At 42.7% G+C, this 16,813-nt stretch overlaps 1 protein-coding gene across 1 annotated transcript; it reads left to right on the top strand.

The window, feature by feature from the left end:
- Positions 1–4,021: 4,021 nt before the first annotated feature.
- On the top strand, positions 4,022–16,681 carry dnd1 (DND microRNA-mediated repression inhibitor 1; the record flags this gene model as incomplete). Its single annotated transcript, XM_083906096.1, has 5 exons — positions 4,022–4,243; positions 14,432–14,537; positions 15,104–15,429; positions 15,676–15,808; positions 16,143–16,681. 5 exons carry the CDS (start codon positions 4,022–4,024, stop codon positions 16,679–16,681), a joined length of 1,326 nt encoding a protein of 441 aa, XP_083762222.1.
- Between the last annotated feature and the right edge of the window lie 132 nt (positions 16,682–16,813).

The following is a 16,813-nucleotide window of genomic DNA, read 5'->3' as shown; positions in this document are numbered from 1 at the left end:
TCTCTAAAAAAGGGTCCTATGTTCCCCGCTGTTCACCCAAAGGGTCCTATGTTCCCCGCTTTGTTTGAGACCGGGGAACATAGGACCCTTTCTCTAAAAAAGGGTTCTATGTTCCCCCGCTGTTCACCCAAAAGGACCCGGGGAACATAGGACCCTACCCCTTACCCTAACCCTTACCCTAACCATAACCCTAACACTTTACCCTGGAGCTCCACACCCAGGCTTCCACAAAGTGGGGAACATAGGACCCTTTTTTTAAAAAAAGGTCCAATGCTCCCCGATCGGGGAACATAGGACCCGGGGAACATAGGTACGACCCCGTGTACACCACCTTTCACCCTGTGTCAGCTGGGATTGACTCCAACCCCCTGTGATGCTCATGTAGAGCAGTAGACAGTGAGAAAAAAAAACAAAAAGGCCTGACTCTCCTTTTACCACAGTTGATTCTCATTAGTAGTTTCCACAACTAAGCAACCAACTTCCTGTTTATAAAAGCATGCCCAGAGTCCAGAGATTCAAACAAGAAGGAAACGATCCATGACCAGCTCAGCTGTTTCTTTGCAAATACACAAAAGCCACAATAAAGTTGTGGTTTCAGTCATTACCTAAGGTTTTTAGTTCAGGGTTGCGCTTATACAGGAGACTGGAGAATAAATAGTGTGAACTCTGTAAAACATGGCAGTGGCTGAGGACAACATACACAAAATCTATGCTATGTCAAGTTTCTTTCTTTCTTTCCACTGCTACTTTGGACGTTTTGTTGCGTCACTTAGCAAAAACTGAACAAAGTCCTCCAAACACCAAAGTCACAAAATAACTGTCAATGTCACTGGATACAGGGAGCTCCACTTTAAAAAGCCTCGGATAAAAAGATTTAGAAGACATATTTAGCCCCAGCAACACTGTGACTGCTCAAACAGGTATACAGCAGTATACAACGGGGAACAGGTTTTTTCTGGACTATTTCAGTTTCACTGAAAACCCCAGGATTTACAGGAGACGTATAAGGTCCTGTGGAGACGTCCATCAATATGAGTTTCATTACTTCCACTTGCACAATGTCAGATTTTAATAAATCCTATTCTAGTATTGACTCAGAGTCTGGGCAAATGAACCATAACTATATATATGATGAGCTCCAAAGATCAGTAACTCAGAATAACCTCCATGTGTGTGAACCCTGGTGTCGCTGCAGTCCATCATTCTAACAAAAACAACTCTACATACAGCATTTTGCTTCACGTGCATCTGCACAATATTGTAGCCCATGATTTCCCAAAATATACTATGTCAAATATTGATACCAGCACAAGAACTGAGGAATATTTACATTAACCCTAACCCACACAAATAGACTATTAACTTCAAACTTTTACTCTTAAACACACAAGGCAAGTCCACTTTAAGAAAAAAATAATATTAATTGTCTCTAGTGGGTTGGGCTAATCCAAAATAGTGAAAACAAGGGGTGTGTTCTCTGAAGACACGTTGTTACCGGTGCTGTGAAAACATCCTCTTGATGAAATTAACCATAGACTGTATGAAATGAACATGGCCAAAAAGTCGACCAATCAGAATTTTGGTGTTATAATATCGTACAAAAAATTGCGAGATATGAGTTTTGGTCTAGCCCTACTTCCCCTCTCAAACCGATGGTCCGATTGATTTTCAAACTGGACAGGTGTGTGCCACGTTTGACGTTGTTTGGATTAGTAATGCAAAATATATGGTTAAATTTATCGCTAAAAGAAGCACACATTGGCTATTAGCATCATCACATACTAATATTAGAAATAATGCTAAAAGAGAAACTACAGAGGCTTTGGAAATTGCTTTGTCTCTTGAATGCACACAAATAATGAATTATGAATACATTGGGTGGAAAATATCCAGCAAATTTCCAGAAACTTTTCATGGGATTTGGACCCTAGCTGCCTGTGGAGGCAGTGCTATGATCTGGTGTTGCTGCAGTTGGTCAGGTCAGCTGACTACCTGAATATACTGAATTGGATGGATTGGATTTTTTCTTCCCTGATGGTACGAAGATATTCCAAGATGATAATGCCAGGATTCATCAGGCTCAAACTGTGAAAGAGTGGTTCAGGGAGCATGAGACCAGACCTTAACCCCATTGAGACTTTGGGATGTGCTGGAGAAGTCTTTGCACCGTGGTCCGACTCTCCATCATCAATACAAGATCTTGGTGAACGATTAATGCAACACTGGATGGAAATAAACCTTGTGACATTGTCACATTGACGTCACATTTGCATGACTGGTCACAGAAGGAAACCACAACTACATGTGTTGATGTGAACCTGTGGCAGAGTAACTTAGCAACATGAAAAGAACAGGAATTAAATGACACACGCGCAGTCGCGTAGATTTAACCTCTGTATTAACTCCATGGGGAGCCTCGGCTGGTCAATAAAAATGCCCTGAGACCTTGATGCACATCTGATTGTCCTAAAAGTGGCCTGGGCTGCTTATCTGCTGTGTGGAGATAGGCTACACTAATTCACTTAGAGCCCTGATACTTCAGATAAACTCCTCTGCTGGGAACACAACAACAACAAGACAGACGTGACAGGAGGAAACACTGTATTCCCAACTCAATATCCTCCCTGACAAACCTTGCCCTCTCCCTCCTCCCCCCCCTTTTCCTTCTTCTTGTCTATCTTTCCATCTAAGCTCCTCTCCATCACTTCTCAAACCACTGTCGCTGTCCTCCCTCACTCTCTGGCTGTTCTCGCTTCTCATCTCATGCCGTAAGTGGGCGACATCCTACAGACATAATCTTAAAATAAAATCCCCAAAAATCGTTTCACATTAGGGATGCACCGAAATGAAACATGTTGGCAGTAACCATTGTTTTAATATTCTTGTTATGGCTGTGACTGTGTGTACAATCGGAGATTAATATTCATCAGCTATGATTCTATGAAAATATTTAGGAGGATCTCATCAAACATACCAGACAATGAGGATGCATGCCCCTAATCTGGTGCAGACAGACAAGCCTTTATTTTCCGTCTCCTAGCGAGCTCTCCGTATCAAACACAGCCTGGATCAAGCGCTGCTTTATCCCCAAATAATGAATAAGGATCAAGTACAGATCCGAATAGATCTTAGAGATAGTAAAATGTGTTGACAGACTCTTAAGACTGGAGAGGTCCGTCTCAACCTTTGTGTAGAAGACGTTTTAGTGCCGCAATTAAGGGAATAGCAGATGCATCAGATGAGCTGATCTCTTTAGTTGACTGCTCAAAGAGAGAGAACGTTCTCTGGTGTGAAGCCAATGTCACGGGGAGTTCATAATCTGCACCGCATGCAGCCAAGTTTTGCTTTTGTCTCAGACAGCAATTTCACGAAAATCAGCGAGTTTCACGAAAGCTGAACGTGAAAAACTTGAATTACTCACGATCCTCAAATATCTGGATTCTGGTTCTGGTTTTGTGATTACGCAGGATCACATTACCTATATTTAAACATCACGCCTGGAATAAAAGCAAGACCACAACTGTAGCTTTGTAACAATGTGACGTTCCTTTTTAACGGGTCATTGCAAAACTTAAAAAACATATATTTTGGTTGCTTGAAATGTCCACCCGACATATGGTAAGCTGATTGAAAATTAGCTTTAGTTTTAGGCTATTCGTAGCCTTGCAATTAATGACTGTAGGTTATAGTTAGATCGTAGCCTTTCAGCAAACCCTGAGGTACGCAATCTTATTTTCCAGCTGGTTTACATTTCAAGATTTCAAGTTTACAATGCAATTCGCCATAAATACCATTTGTACGCTCTACACATAACACACATGTCAGGTGGCATCGCCTCCACCCGGAGGCCAGAGCGGAAACGTACTTGTCTCTGTGCAGTGTCACCAAAATCTATAATGCTACCCAAAAAGACACTGAAGCCTGCTGCACTCTGTTATAGCTTCTGCTTCTTCATCTACCGGTGATGCCTACCTCTCCATTGACTATCATTAGCCCTTACACAATATTACAAAGTGTGCACATGACCAATGACAGTTTCCTCTCATATTTCACAGAAGTGTACCAGGAAGTAAGCAAAGACCCCAAGGCAAATAGGCCTGAAGAAAAAGAGATTGGCACAGTTAAATTCATCAGCATCACAGCTCCGATGATGGATGCAATGGCCCCTGTCACCATCTTGTCCCACTTCCTGCAAACAGAAAGGTCTGGTCTGGTTAAAGTGAAGCTGAAGCAGAAAATCCAAGTTCTGGAAAGCAATGCAATGAGATCACCAAACCTGACAACACTGACAACATGGGAAGCAACTTACACTCCAGGTTTCCAAACACATAGATAGAGATAGTTAAATACTTTATTGATCCGCCATGGGGGAAATTCACATTGTCCAGCAGCTCTTGACATGTAGGTATAAAAGGCAGACAAGTCTAAAACAAGTATGTCACAAAAAATGATTTAACCACGCCCCCAGTGTGACTTCCTGCAGACATGCCAGAGAAAAAATACAGTTTTAGCCAGTGTACCAATTTCCATTAATAATCGGGGGGGTCCCATCTTTCATTTGTTGCGCAATACTGTTTCACCACCCTAGGTGCCACCCTGCAGTATTGGCTATCTTCCCTGTCATGCACAAAAAATTGTACAAAAATTGCACATTTAAGACATACGTTGACTGAATTTGCCACAGACCTTTTTGGTTTTGTTTTAAAACCGACTTAATTTGAGCTGCTTTGCTGCGTTTTAGGTATGTACAGGGGTAATTATTGAAATGCGCTGCTCCAATTCTGTCCCGAGCAGCAGGAACTGTGGTTTCTTGTTTGAGGATTTGCATTTATGAATGTGGAATTTAGCAAAGTAGAAAGATCAGGCTGATAAGGAAAAAAAAGGCATCGCTGTCCTTTTGTCTGTGATCAAAACAGCTAAATATAACACGTCTGTAGTGAAGCACAAAATTATAAAACAATATATTGTAAATCAACAATATTAATGTCTGAAATGTGGGACAGGTACAGATGCAGTTCAGTATGTTATTACTCATGTGTTTGACTTTTTCTTTTTCAGAATAAAAGGCTCTGAAGTTGTTGTTTTAATTTAATTAGTGATGCTGGTGGGCCAGTTTTGGTCCACTGGTATAATTTCTAAAAAGTAAAGGAAAACTAATTTTCCATTGACTTTATAAAATTTTGGCCAATTTCATCTAGTTTTTGGCCTGTTTCTCCTCATTTTAAGGAACATCGATAAGATCACACGATACCAATTTGCAGGGCCGTTTCAAGGAATTTGGGGGCCCCAAGCAAAATGGACATGGAGGCCCAAGGCAGCAGGGATCACAAACCTGGCAGATTATTTTTCTTAAATTAAAAAAAAGGAATTAATTTTCAAATCAATTTCAGAATATTTGGCTTATTTTGAGTAGAAGGGCCACATGAGGTCAATACATCATGGAGGAAGTGTGGTGAGGCTGTTTAAGGCCTTAATAGTGACCAATAAGATTTAAAAATCAATAGGAAATCTAACAGGGAGCCAGTGTAGGGCACAAGTGCAGGGGTGATGCGGTCACGCATCGTCGTCTGAATAATAAGGCGAGCAGCTGCTGTTTTTAAATTGAGGGTGTCAGGATTTAGTTAACGGTTGGACCCGGAAGCAGACGGAGACGTAAGTATATTTCAAAACAAAAAGTATTTATTTACAAAACTAACAACAAAAAGCGACTTCCAAAAATAAGGAAGCGATAGGGGATAGACAGAGAGACAGGAGGAAAAATGTCCTTGCAGCTATTGCGGGGGTGGCTCGACAGGATGGCAGTGTTCCAGCGAGGAACAAACTCACGAGTTCAGAGACGAGGATCCCAGGAGCGTAGGGAAGCAGGAAACAACCAGTGAGTTTGTGGAGCGGCAGGAGACGTGGCAACCTGGAGCGAAGACAGGCAGGTGAATATCCAGAGTAGGTAAGTTTCAGCGAGAGAGCGAAAAGCATGTCTGTTACCATGTACGTGAGAAAACGATCTGACGCCGGTGACGAGGAAAGGCTCCGCTTTTAAGCCCAGTTGATTGCTCATCTGGAGCAGGTGAGGCGGAGCCGCGCAGGTGTAGACAATCACCGGCGTCAAGGAGGAAGTAGATTAACCACGCCCCCTGCAGAGTCAGAGTGGGGAGAAACAGCAGCAGCCACACAATAACACAAATAATAATAAAAATAGTGAGGAAGGTGCAGGTGAGATCGTGACAGTGGGGAGATAAAAGCATGAACGACTATGTAAATCAGAAGTTGATTTCAAAAAAGGAGATCGTTTCAGAAATAAACTGCAAGAAACAGGAGTGAACATTATTGACTTAGTCATCAAAACAGAGATTATTGAATATCACACACACACACACAGATGGATTACTGCATGTGCGTTTGCCATTTCAATACGCTCCATACCATAACTTAACACCGACACCGGCCACATGAGCAGCGCTCCCTGGGGGCCGTTCTGTCGCGTGTGTGCATGAATTCTCTTCAAGGCCACGCGAAACGCGATCACGATCTTCATCAAATCTAAAGACGTTTATTTCTTTCTCTGTGGTGAAGAATCTCTCTCTAACGTAAAGATCTGTGCAAAATACAGACGATCAATGCTCAACGTTCATGTTGCACAGCAGAAGTCACCACTTGATTTTACTTGTATTTCACTTCTTTGACATATGCATGATTTTTGGATATGGGTCTTTATTGTGATTTGGTTGTTTTAGTAGTTGATCTTACGCTTTAAAGGTTTTTAGATGATCAGTTTTCTATCCACATGGAAACAGAATTTAACAGTGTAATAAAACTTTATTTTCCCAGAGTGGGAATTGGAAAACCTCAAAACCCTTTTCATGTGAACAACCAAACCACTACTTTGGGGAAAGGACGCTGGCATAGCCCCAACTCTCTCTCTTCTGCTGGCATTTGCTATCTTTGTCATCCATGTCGTCTTCCTCTTCCTCACTGAACCTGCTACTATTGCACTGAAAAGTACACTTCAATTCAATTTAAATAGCAATTCAAATATCTACTACAGCTTAATAGAGTCGTTTTGTGTGGGCCCAAGAAAATGTGCTTTATTTATATGCATATATGTCAGCCAACAAATCCAATCTTTAATGTCACTCAATGAAGTGTGCAATTAACTCAAAGTATGAAAACATGTATGAATAATCTTACATAATTCCTATAAATCATATTTCATATATCGAGTAAATGAGTCCTAATCATCATGAACCACTAACTAAATAAGCAGCGCTGTCAATATTTTCTCACCAAGACGGAAAATAAAAGCTCAGACGCACACAAACCATGGAGCACAGACGGTTGTTCCTGAATAAAACATGTGGGACATGAGCAGACAGACTGTTTTACCAGCTGCAGCCATGCGGCAGGAGAGCGGCCCGGGCCTTGATGTGCAGATGTGACGGGGAGCTGCATGAACAGCGGGGGGAGACTGACTTCCTGTCTCAGAGCACAGGAGCCCGTCTCACCTCACATGGTCACTGGGAAACGGAAGGCACACCGAGAAGCGAGTGACCTCAGTCATTCACACTCCCAGGGCTGTACTGGGTCTTTGTGGATCGAGAGAAAGCTTATGATTGGGTGCTAAGAGAGGGACTGTGGTGCTCTATGAGGAAGTCTGGAGTGGCGGATACGTACTGTAAGTATGTCCATCCATCCATCCATCCATCTTCTTCCGCTTATCCGGGGCCGGGTCGCGGGGGCAGAAGTCTGAGAAGGGATGCCCAGACCTCCCTCTCGCAGGACACCTTCCTCCAGCTCTTCCGGGGGGACCCCAAGGCGTTCCTAGGCCAGCCGAGTGACATAGTCTTGGCTAGTCAAGGTGTCCTGGGTCTTCCTCTGGGTCTCCTCCCGGTGGGACATGCCCGGAACACCTCCCGAGGGAGGCGTCCAGGGGGCATCCGATACAGATGCCCGAGCCACCTCAGCTGGCTCCTTTCGATGTGGGTATCGTCAGTGTAAGTATGTGTGAGAGTATAAACCTGCCAGAATGTCCATGTGAGCCCCATAAGGGTTATATCCAGGTGGACAATATGTGTCCCAACCAGGTTTGCCCATGGTGTTTTCAATGTTTGCCCACATAGGAAGCCCATGTTGGGCCCATTTTACTGAAACCATATGGGACCTGCCCACATCAAGCCCATGCTCACTTAGTAGCAGCCTGGAAAGAATACTAAGAGGGCCGGGGATTGAAGTAGGAAAACATCGGACAAATCCATATGGGACCCATTTTTTCAGGAAGAATAGGAAAAGGACAGGCTCGAGAAGGGTTGGGTGGAAGAGCAACTGGAGATATCAGCATGAGTCTCAGATGTCCACATCAAGATCTGATCACCATCCGATCACGGTCTTAGCTACGTCCTCATACGATGTGTCCAGTTTTGCCTACACACCTTTGTGCAAATTGTCTCTTTGGAGTGTCATCGTCTGCAATCTCCCCTTTCCCTGTTGTCTGCAAATAAATGGTTGTTGTTGTTGTTCTTGCCGGCTTCTCAAGTGTCCAGCTGGTGCAGCTCAATGAAGTATTTCTGCTCAGTAGTTGTTGTGGATGGATTGGAGATGCATCAGAGACTCCGCCTCTGTTCAATGTGGTCCCAAAGTGTCTCCGGCCACTTCCCAAAATGTTTTGGCAGATTGGATAACTATCTGGGGCCCACGGTTGGTTTATTGGTTAGCAATCTTGCCTTTGCAGCAAGAAGACCTGGGTTCGAGCCCCGTTTGGGACAACTTCGGAACAAGGGCCTTTCTGCAAGGAGTTTGCATGTTCTCCCCGTGTGTGCGTGGGTTTTCTCCGGGTTCTCCGACTTCCTCCCACAGTCCAAAAACATGCGATATGGGGATTAGGTGAATTGGTCACTCTAAAATTGACCGTAGGTGTGAGAGTATTGGAGAGTGAATGGTTGTTTGTCTCTATGTGACCCTGCGATGGACTGGTGAACTGTCCAGGGTGTACCCAGCCTATTGCCCAATGTCAGCTGAGATAGGCACAGCACCCCCCGCGACCCTCTGGTGGAGGATAAAGTGGTAGATAATGGATGGATGGATGGATAACAGTCTGTCCTCAATGTCTCTTGGGTGTATGTAAACCTGTACTTACAAGTAGTAAGGATGTGGGACTGCAATCAGATCACAGAAAATGCATTAATGCCAGGTGTAAAGGAGGCCAATGTGAGACAGGTGGTACAGTGAGGATGAGAAGAGTTTAAATGCCCGGTGTCAACCATCCACAGCAATGGGCAGAGGTGAAGAAGAGAGTGCAGGCAGGGTACTTGGGCATTTAAGTCTCTTTAGTTGTGGAAGTGTTTTGTGAAATAATAGAGTGAGCTGTCCAGGGTGTACCCTCTTATTAGAAGCCTTATAATAATATAATATCTCATACTGAACTGAGTCCAGGCTTCACCTGTCCTCCTGCTGGAAACACAGAGAAGAAAGCAGACACGTTTATGTCAAGGACATAATTATATGGTTTCACAGCAGCAGAGGAGACTCAGCTCTGGGTATCACCAAGCCTGGATATGGCTCCTGATTACAGAGCCGATCCTCCACACATGAGCAAGAATCTAATGAGGAGGAGGAGGGAGGTGCAGGGAGAGCCGGGTCATCATTTCCACTGTGTTACACCTGCATGAATAATAATGATAGTGATTGGATGTTTAATAAGCCAGTCATGGTAAAGCATGCGGCACACAGCTGGAGTCAGTCAGCCAACAAAAAGATCAGCTTCAGGCTGAACTAACACTGAGCTTCACTCAGCTGCTGCTCTGACTGCGCTTTCATGGAAGGTTTTCCTTCAATTCTATCTATCTATCTATCTATCTATCTATCTATCTATCTATCTATCTATCTATCTATCTATCTATCTATCTATCTATCTATCTATCTATCTATCCGCCCGACCATCCATCCATCCACCCACCCACCGATCCGTCCGTCCGTCCGTCCGTCCGTCCGTCCGTCCGTCCGTCCATCCATCCATCCATCCATCCATCCATCCATCCATCCATCTATCCGCCCGCCCGCCCGACCATCCATCCATCCACCCACCCACCGATCCGTCCGTCCGTCCGTCCGTCCGTCCGTCCGTCCGTCCTTCCATCCATCCATCCATCCATCCATCCATCCATCTATCTATCTATCTATCTATCTATCTATCTATCTATCTATCTATCTATCTATCTATCTATCTATCTATCTATCTATCTATCTATCTATCTATCTATCTATCTATCTATCTATCTATCTATCTGCCCGCCCGCCCATTCACCCATCTATCTATCTATCTATCTATCTATCTATCTATCTATCTATCTATCTATCTATCTATCTATCTATCTATCTATCTATCTATCTATCTATCTATCTATCTATCTATCTATCTATCCGTCTGCCCGCCCGCCCGTTCGTCTGTCTATCTATCTATCTATCTATCTATCTATCTATCTATCTATCTATCTATCTATCTATCTATCTATCTATCTATCTATCTATCTATCTATCTATCTATCTATCTATCTATCTATCTGGCCAATTTTAGGGCTAAGATATGAATTGTGGTTAGGTAAAGGTTAGGGTTAGGCGTTAACTAGTTATGGAGAAGCTGTCAAAATGAATGGAAGTCAATGCAGGGTGCTTCAAAGCATAGGTGTGCAAACCTGCATGTGAGAGGGAGAATGAAAGTGTGTCTGACTAAAACAAATAGCTCAGCTGAAAATCAGTCAGTGTGTGTTTCCCCCTCTCTGTTAACCACCCTACTGTACAATGCAGCATTTTACTTTGGCAAAACTCAGAGCAACCTCACCAACTCCATGTAATCCACATGTTTTTTCCAATTTATCAAGTGGAACGTGGTGATCTTGGGGGGTAACGTCACCCCCAGTTGAGACTTACGATTAGACATTAGTTATTCGTAGATTAGGCAAATCAGAAAACAGCTCAATGTGATAAATGCACAAAAGTCATAAACTTTTTTGACATGTGACGCAGACATCGTCTGTATGTTTGACACTAATCCATCACTGCTTCCCTTTTGAGTCACACACTGAGAACACAGTTTAAACTGTAATATCTGGCTCCCTGCTTTAATAGCTCCCCCCAGTGGATAAACTTGGTACAGTAATAGTAAACATTAAGACATGAACAAAAAGTCAACAAATGTATAAATGGCTCTTATCTTTTTAGAAATATGATTTTTTTTTTTTAAATGTACATGCTTTTCTAATAATATATAATGAACATTGCATCCAATAATTCAAAATACTAACCACAATGACGTCATAGTTAAACAACATTATTATTCTTTCACATTTATTCTGCGCAAACTGTGTCCTAATGATCAGCATCATGAAGTAAAGTTGTCTCTCAGCTTGTCTGTTTGCAGACTGCAGAGATGATTCAACACTGACACCATGTGGTCAATTCCACACATTACATGTCACATGTCATACAGTATATTATTGTTAATTAATGTTCTTTACAGTGTAATGTTTTTTTTTACTAAGTTTATATCGTTTTTTGAAGCTATTTACAGTATTTTATTGTTCTTTACATTTATATTTTCACATTCTTTTTAATTACAAGGTTTTTCCATGTTATTTCATTCATTTTGAAAAAGAATTATTTTGAAGTCATACATTTTTCGTTGGTGATTATTTGTAACATAATGGTGATGAACACTGGTTGGAAGGAAGGGCCCCCTGGGAATCTTTGCCGAGGGCCCCTACAGACTCTAGAATCGCCTCTGATCGGGAGCCACCCAAAGATTCACATCCCTAATTGCTAGTTATCTTTTTCCAGCTAATATTAACTAATTATTGTACAAATAAACACATGTTTGTTTGTTTTTTTTATTATAAAAGTCTCTAAATTCTGTGAAGAAACGTTTCTTGGATCAGATTTTTGACTTAATCCGGATATAAATGTAACCTCCTCAGATTTGAACTGAGAGCGCGGGCAAATCAGTGACCCCCACGGCCACGTCGTCGTGGAGGATGTGGGCTGGCACAGCGTGGACGGAGTGGGCAGAGTCACACACAGGTGCAGCGGCAGCAGCGACAGCAGAGCTCGACGGTACACAACACAGCGGAGGTGATGGAGAATCAGGTCAGTGTTTCACTTCTCACAAACTGTGTCAAAAGTTAGCGAATTACGAGTAAAAAGTACCTTTTGTAGCTTTTGTGTGTGTGTGTCTGTGTGTGTTACGAACAGCACCTGCGACTGCGCTGCGTCATTTGTCTCGCGCGTTTCTGCTCATTAGTGGCGCCGTGTGCAAAGAGCTGTGTGTTATTGTGTTTGTTCGCGGTTATTTTAACTCGTAACTCCCTCAATGTTGTTACAAACAACTTCAAAGTTAAAGCACTACATTGTTTCGGCGGGGATATCGATAATTGACCGATAAGAAACCGATATTTTTAAACAAAAAATGTGAATTGTGTTTGTTCGCGGTGTGTTATTTTAACTCATAACTTCCTCAATGTTGTTAAAAAATTAAGTCAACAAGGCGGTGATATCGATAATTGACCAATAAGAACCAATATTTTTAAACAAAAAAAGTGAATTGTGTTTGTTCGGGGTCACCATGTCTGTGTAATTTTAACTCGTAACTCCCTCAATGTTGTTAAAAACAACTTCAAAGTTAAAGCACTACATTGTTTAGGCGGGGATATCGATAATTGACTGATAAGAACAGATATTTTTAAACAAAAAAAGTTAATTTTGTTTGTTAACTCGTAACTCCCTCAATGTTGTTAAAAATGTCAGAAACTTTGTTTTTGTTGTTGTTTTTAAACAGAAAAAGTGAATTGTGTTTGTAAACTTAGAAGGGAAACATTCTGAATTCAAACTGTACCAGTTCTAGAATATTGAAAATCAATGTCATGAGTGACTTAAAAAGTCTTAAATCCAATAATTTGAATTTAAGGCCTTAAAATGTCTTAAAATCTCATAAAAGGTCTTAAATACAGTTTTGAAAGTTTTTCTTAAAAATGTATTAACGTGACTTTTATTTAAAACATGCATAAACTTCAGTCTCGCTTTGAAATGTTTCTATTTTTGAGGATGCGATAACAGAACTACAACACGGAACTAAAGTAGGCCCCCTGTGCTGCGCGGTGAGAATTTATTGAGCACCACTAGCCAGCTAGCGTGCTGTTTGGCGCCGCGGTGTGTTACAGCTTAGCGTATCTTAGCGTAGCGATTTGCGTCTCCAATTTTTTCATGTCTTTTGTACTTTTTTGCCAGTATGGATTTGAAATGGGTCTTAAATTGTGTTCATTATGGTCTTAAAAATGTCGATAATGCGGGGATGTCGACAATTGACCGATAAGAACCGATGATAAATGTCAGAAACTTTGTTTTTGTTGTTGTTTTTAAACGGAAAAAGCGAATTGTGTTTGTAAACTTCGGAGGGAAACATTCTGAATTCAAACTGTACCAGTTCTGTCTTTTGCCTCCACTTTAGAATATTGAAAATCAGTGTCATTATTGACTGTGAATAGAACAAAGATTCTCAAAATTGGCCTTTTATATTGCAGACATCTTGACAGGTCAGCAGAAAATGTGAAAACAAAGTGAAAGTGAGGATTTTAGTTAGTTAAATGTAGCTGAACAGAGCCGTCGTTAATGTTATCAGGAACACCTGTGCTAAATAGAATGTCTTTGTTGTTCCTGCAGCTTTTAAATCAGAGATATGGAAACGTTTCCCAGCGTTAACTCGTGTGAAAAGGTGACATTGAAAGAAAAAACATGAGCTAATTTGTGCACATAATGTAATGACTCATTTAAAGCAGTATCTGTAAGACCTGATATCATCGCAAGTGAATTAATTACAGCTTCGTTTCATGCACGTTAATAAAAACGCGTACGTCTTACGTCCGTGAAAAGTTAAAAGTGCAGGATTTTTTTAATTTATTCACAACAAAGAGAACAAAGTGCATGAAGTCTCTGTATTGAACGTTGATGGTGCATCTCTTAACGTAGCTTTCAGGGAACACTGTCCTGCTCCGACACACCTGATTCAGATGAGCAGCTCGTTATCTGGCTTCTGCAGAGCTTGATGACGAGCTGACCCTGGTTCAGTGTTCTCTGAAGACCAGGGTGGGGATTCACTGACAAATGTCCAAATTCCGATTTATTTCAATTTAAAATAGAGGGTACAAAAAGGCAAAACTCCAAAGTGCAGAGCGCTGTCACCCGGACACTTAATGGGGAGCAGGAGCATTTAAAGCTATCCTTACCTTTCTTTCCTTTTTACACTTTACACTAATCTTAAATTGCTCCTAATAAGTGTATGGCACACTAAAATGTAACGAAACCCACCACGTTTGTGACCAATCAGACCAAGCGCGCGCCTCACTGTGTTGTTGCTGGTTGTGACTGAGATGTTCCCACTTTGTCTCTCCATCAGGTGCTGAACCTGGAGCGGGTGCATGCACTGGCAAAATGGTTGAAAAAAACCAACATCAAACTGATTCAAGTAAACGGTCAGAGGAAATATGGAGGACCACCAGAGGGTGAGAGAGGCTGCTGTTCTAACGACACATTTACACAAGCTCATACACTGAGGTCATCTTTGAATTCACAAGAACAAATAAAACCAAAGTCCTAATGAGAATAGATCACAGGTGAACCAATTATTTAGGACTGGGTGAGACAACTGCAAAACTTTAATTTAGGCTAGTGAACAAAACGAGACGTTTAAGAACATCATTCTGCGATTTTTGGAAACGCGGATAAACATTTTCTGACGCTTTAATCAAGAAAATATTTGTCCGATTAATTGATTATAATAAAAAAACAGGGGATTGGGGTAGGGAATTTTATGACTGGAACAAAACCACAGAAACGATTTTGTGACGACAGCACAGGGAAAAAAAAGGCCCATCTGTCTGTACCAGATGAGAGGCACGCTATAATTATAATATAATATAATAGCAAAGCCTTGACTTGAGTGAGGTAAGTACACAGTCCCAGCCATAACAGCACAATATGATTAAAAGAATAGAATACTGGATTAAGTCCAACTGTTCAACTGTCCAACTGTTCGTAACATTCACGCTCATCGCTCTTCTGCTGTCAGGGTGGGACGGCCCCAGCCCAGGAGCTCGCTGTGAGGTTTTCATCAGCCATATCCCGCGCGACGCCTACGAGGACCTGCTCATCCCCCTCTTCAGCTCCGTGGGTCCTCTGTGGGAGTTCAGGCTCATGATGAACTTCAGCGGCGAGAACCGCGGCTTTGCGTACGCCAAGTACAGCTCCTCGAGCATCGCCGGCGAAGCCATCCGTCTGCTGAACGGCCACGTGCTGGATCGGGGCTCGCGCATCAATGTGCGCTACAGCACTGAGAAGAGACACCTCTCTATCAACGAGCTGCCGGCTGACACCAAGCAAGAGGAGCTACTGAAGGTACAGAACACAACAAACACTGAGATCTAATCCAACAGTCCTGGAATAAATCGAGTTCCAGTTTCCATCGAGTGGAACGGTTCCAGTCCCAACTATTCTTTGGCAGCCTTCCCTTAGAGTACCAGAGTAAAATGGGTACAGCCTACACCCTTAACTACCAAGTAAAGGCACTGTTCTCAGTATAATTGCAGACCTGACTCAGGGCCACTGTATCAAACTGAACATATTTCTGGCGTTCTTGTCCAGGTTGTGCGCACGATGGTGGAGGAAGTGGACAGCGTGTCTCTGAAGGCGGGGCCTGGTATCGATGGAGTGTCGGCTATAGTGGCCTTCTCATCGCACCACGCTGCCTCCATGGCAAAGAAGATTCTAGCAGAAGGTGGGTGAGATCCCAGATGCATACTGGGATTGTGACATTATAGACCAGTATAGAAGATATTTATAATTACTTCTCACTCAATGTTGACACTGGAACTAAATTAAATTAATAAATAATAATGGCAGATGTCTACTTGCAAGTTTCTGCTGAAAACCAGGTCTATAATTACTAACCTGTAATTTAAAAACAGTGTAAACTATGACTAAGGTAACCTAATGTAAAATGTGTACACATTTGTGCAGGTTACACATCTCAAATATACAATATAACACATTTGCAAGAAAAATTCTATATTTTATAGAAATCATTGCAGCTGTTTCCTCTCTGTGTCCAGAATTTAAGAAGCAGTTTGCACTGAACGTCTTCGTCAAGTGGCAGCTGACGGTGAAGCCGAGCGTGGACGAGCCGCTGTTGCTGGAGGCGTCACCAATGAAGCGGCCGTGCCTTTTTCTGACTCCACCCCAACGCAAAGCCCCGCCTCCTCATCTGACCTCTCAACCTCTCAACCTGCCAGCGTCCTGCAGAGCAGTGGGAGGACCCACTGCCCCTCCACCCCCTCACCCTCCCAGCTACTCCACCTCCTCCTCCTTGTCCCAGGGTCGTGAAGTGTCCACACCTGTCCATGTGATGCTCCTGCAAAAGCTGTGTGAGATGACGGGCCTCAGCCAGCCGCTCTATGAGATGCACTACAGCTACACTGGGCCAGATGGATTCCTCCACTTCACCTACAAAGTGCACATCCCCGGGATAACCCTGCCCTTCACGGGTGCGGTCACCATCCTGCCCGGCCCCAGCGTGGGCAGCCTGTTAGAGGAAGCTCAGCAGGCTGCAGCCCAGCAGGTCCTGCACAGGATCTACAGCACTCGGCTCTGAGCCACAGATGAGCTCTTCTCGTTCCTCCTCTGCAGCACTGTTTCACACGTTTGTTTGTGTTGTCCACATTTGTTTGTTTGTTTGTTGATTTATGCATGTTTTTATTCAATTAATGGTAGAAGTGTTTGTGTG

The sequence above is a fragment of the Microchirus variegatus genome (genome assembly GCF_963457635.1).
Source record: "Microchirus variegatus genome assembly, chromosome: 19".
Taxonomy (NCBI): Eukaryota; Metazoa; Chordata; class Actinopteri; order Pleuronectiformes; family Soleidae; genus Microchirus; species Microchirus variegatus.
The sequence above is the reverse complement of the archived record's forward strand: the minus strand, read 5'-3'. Positions and strand labels throughout refer to the sequence as shown.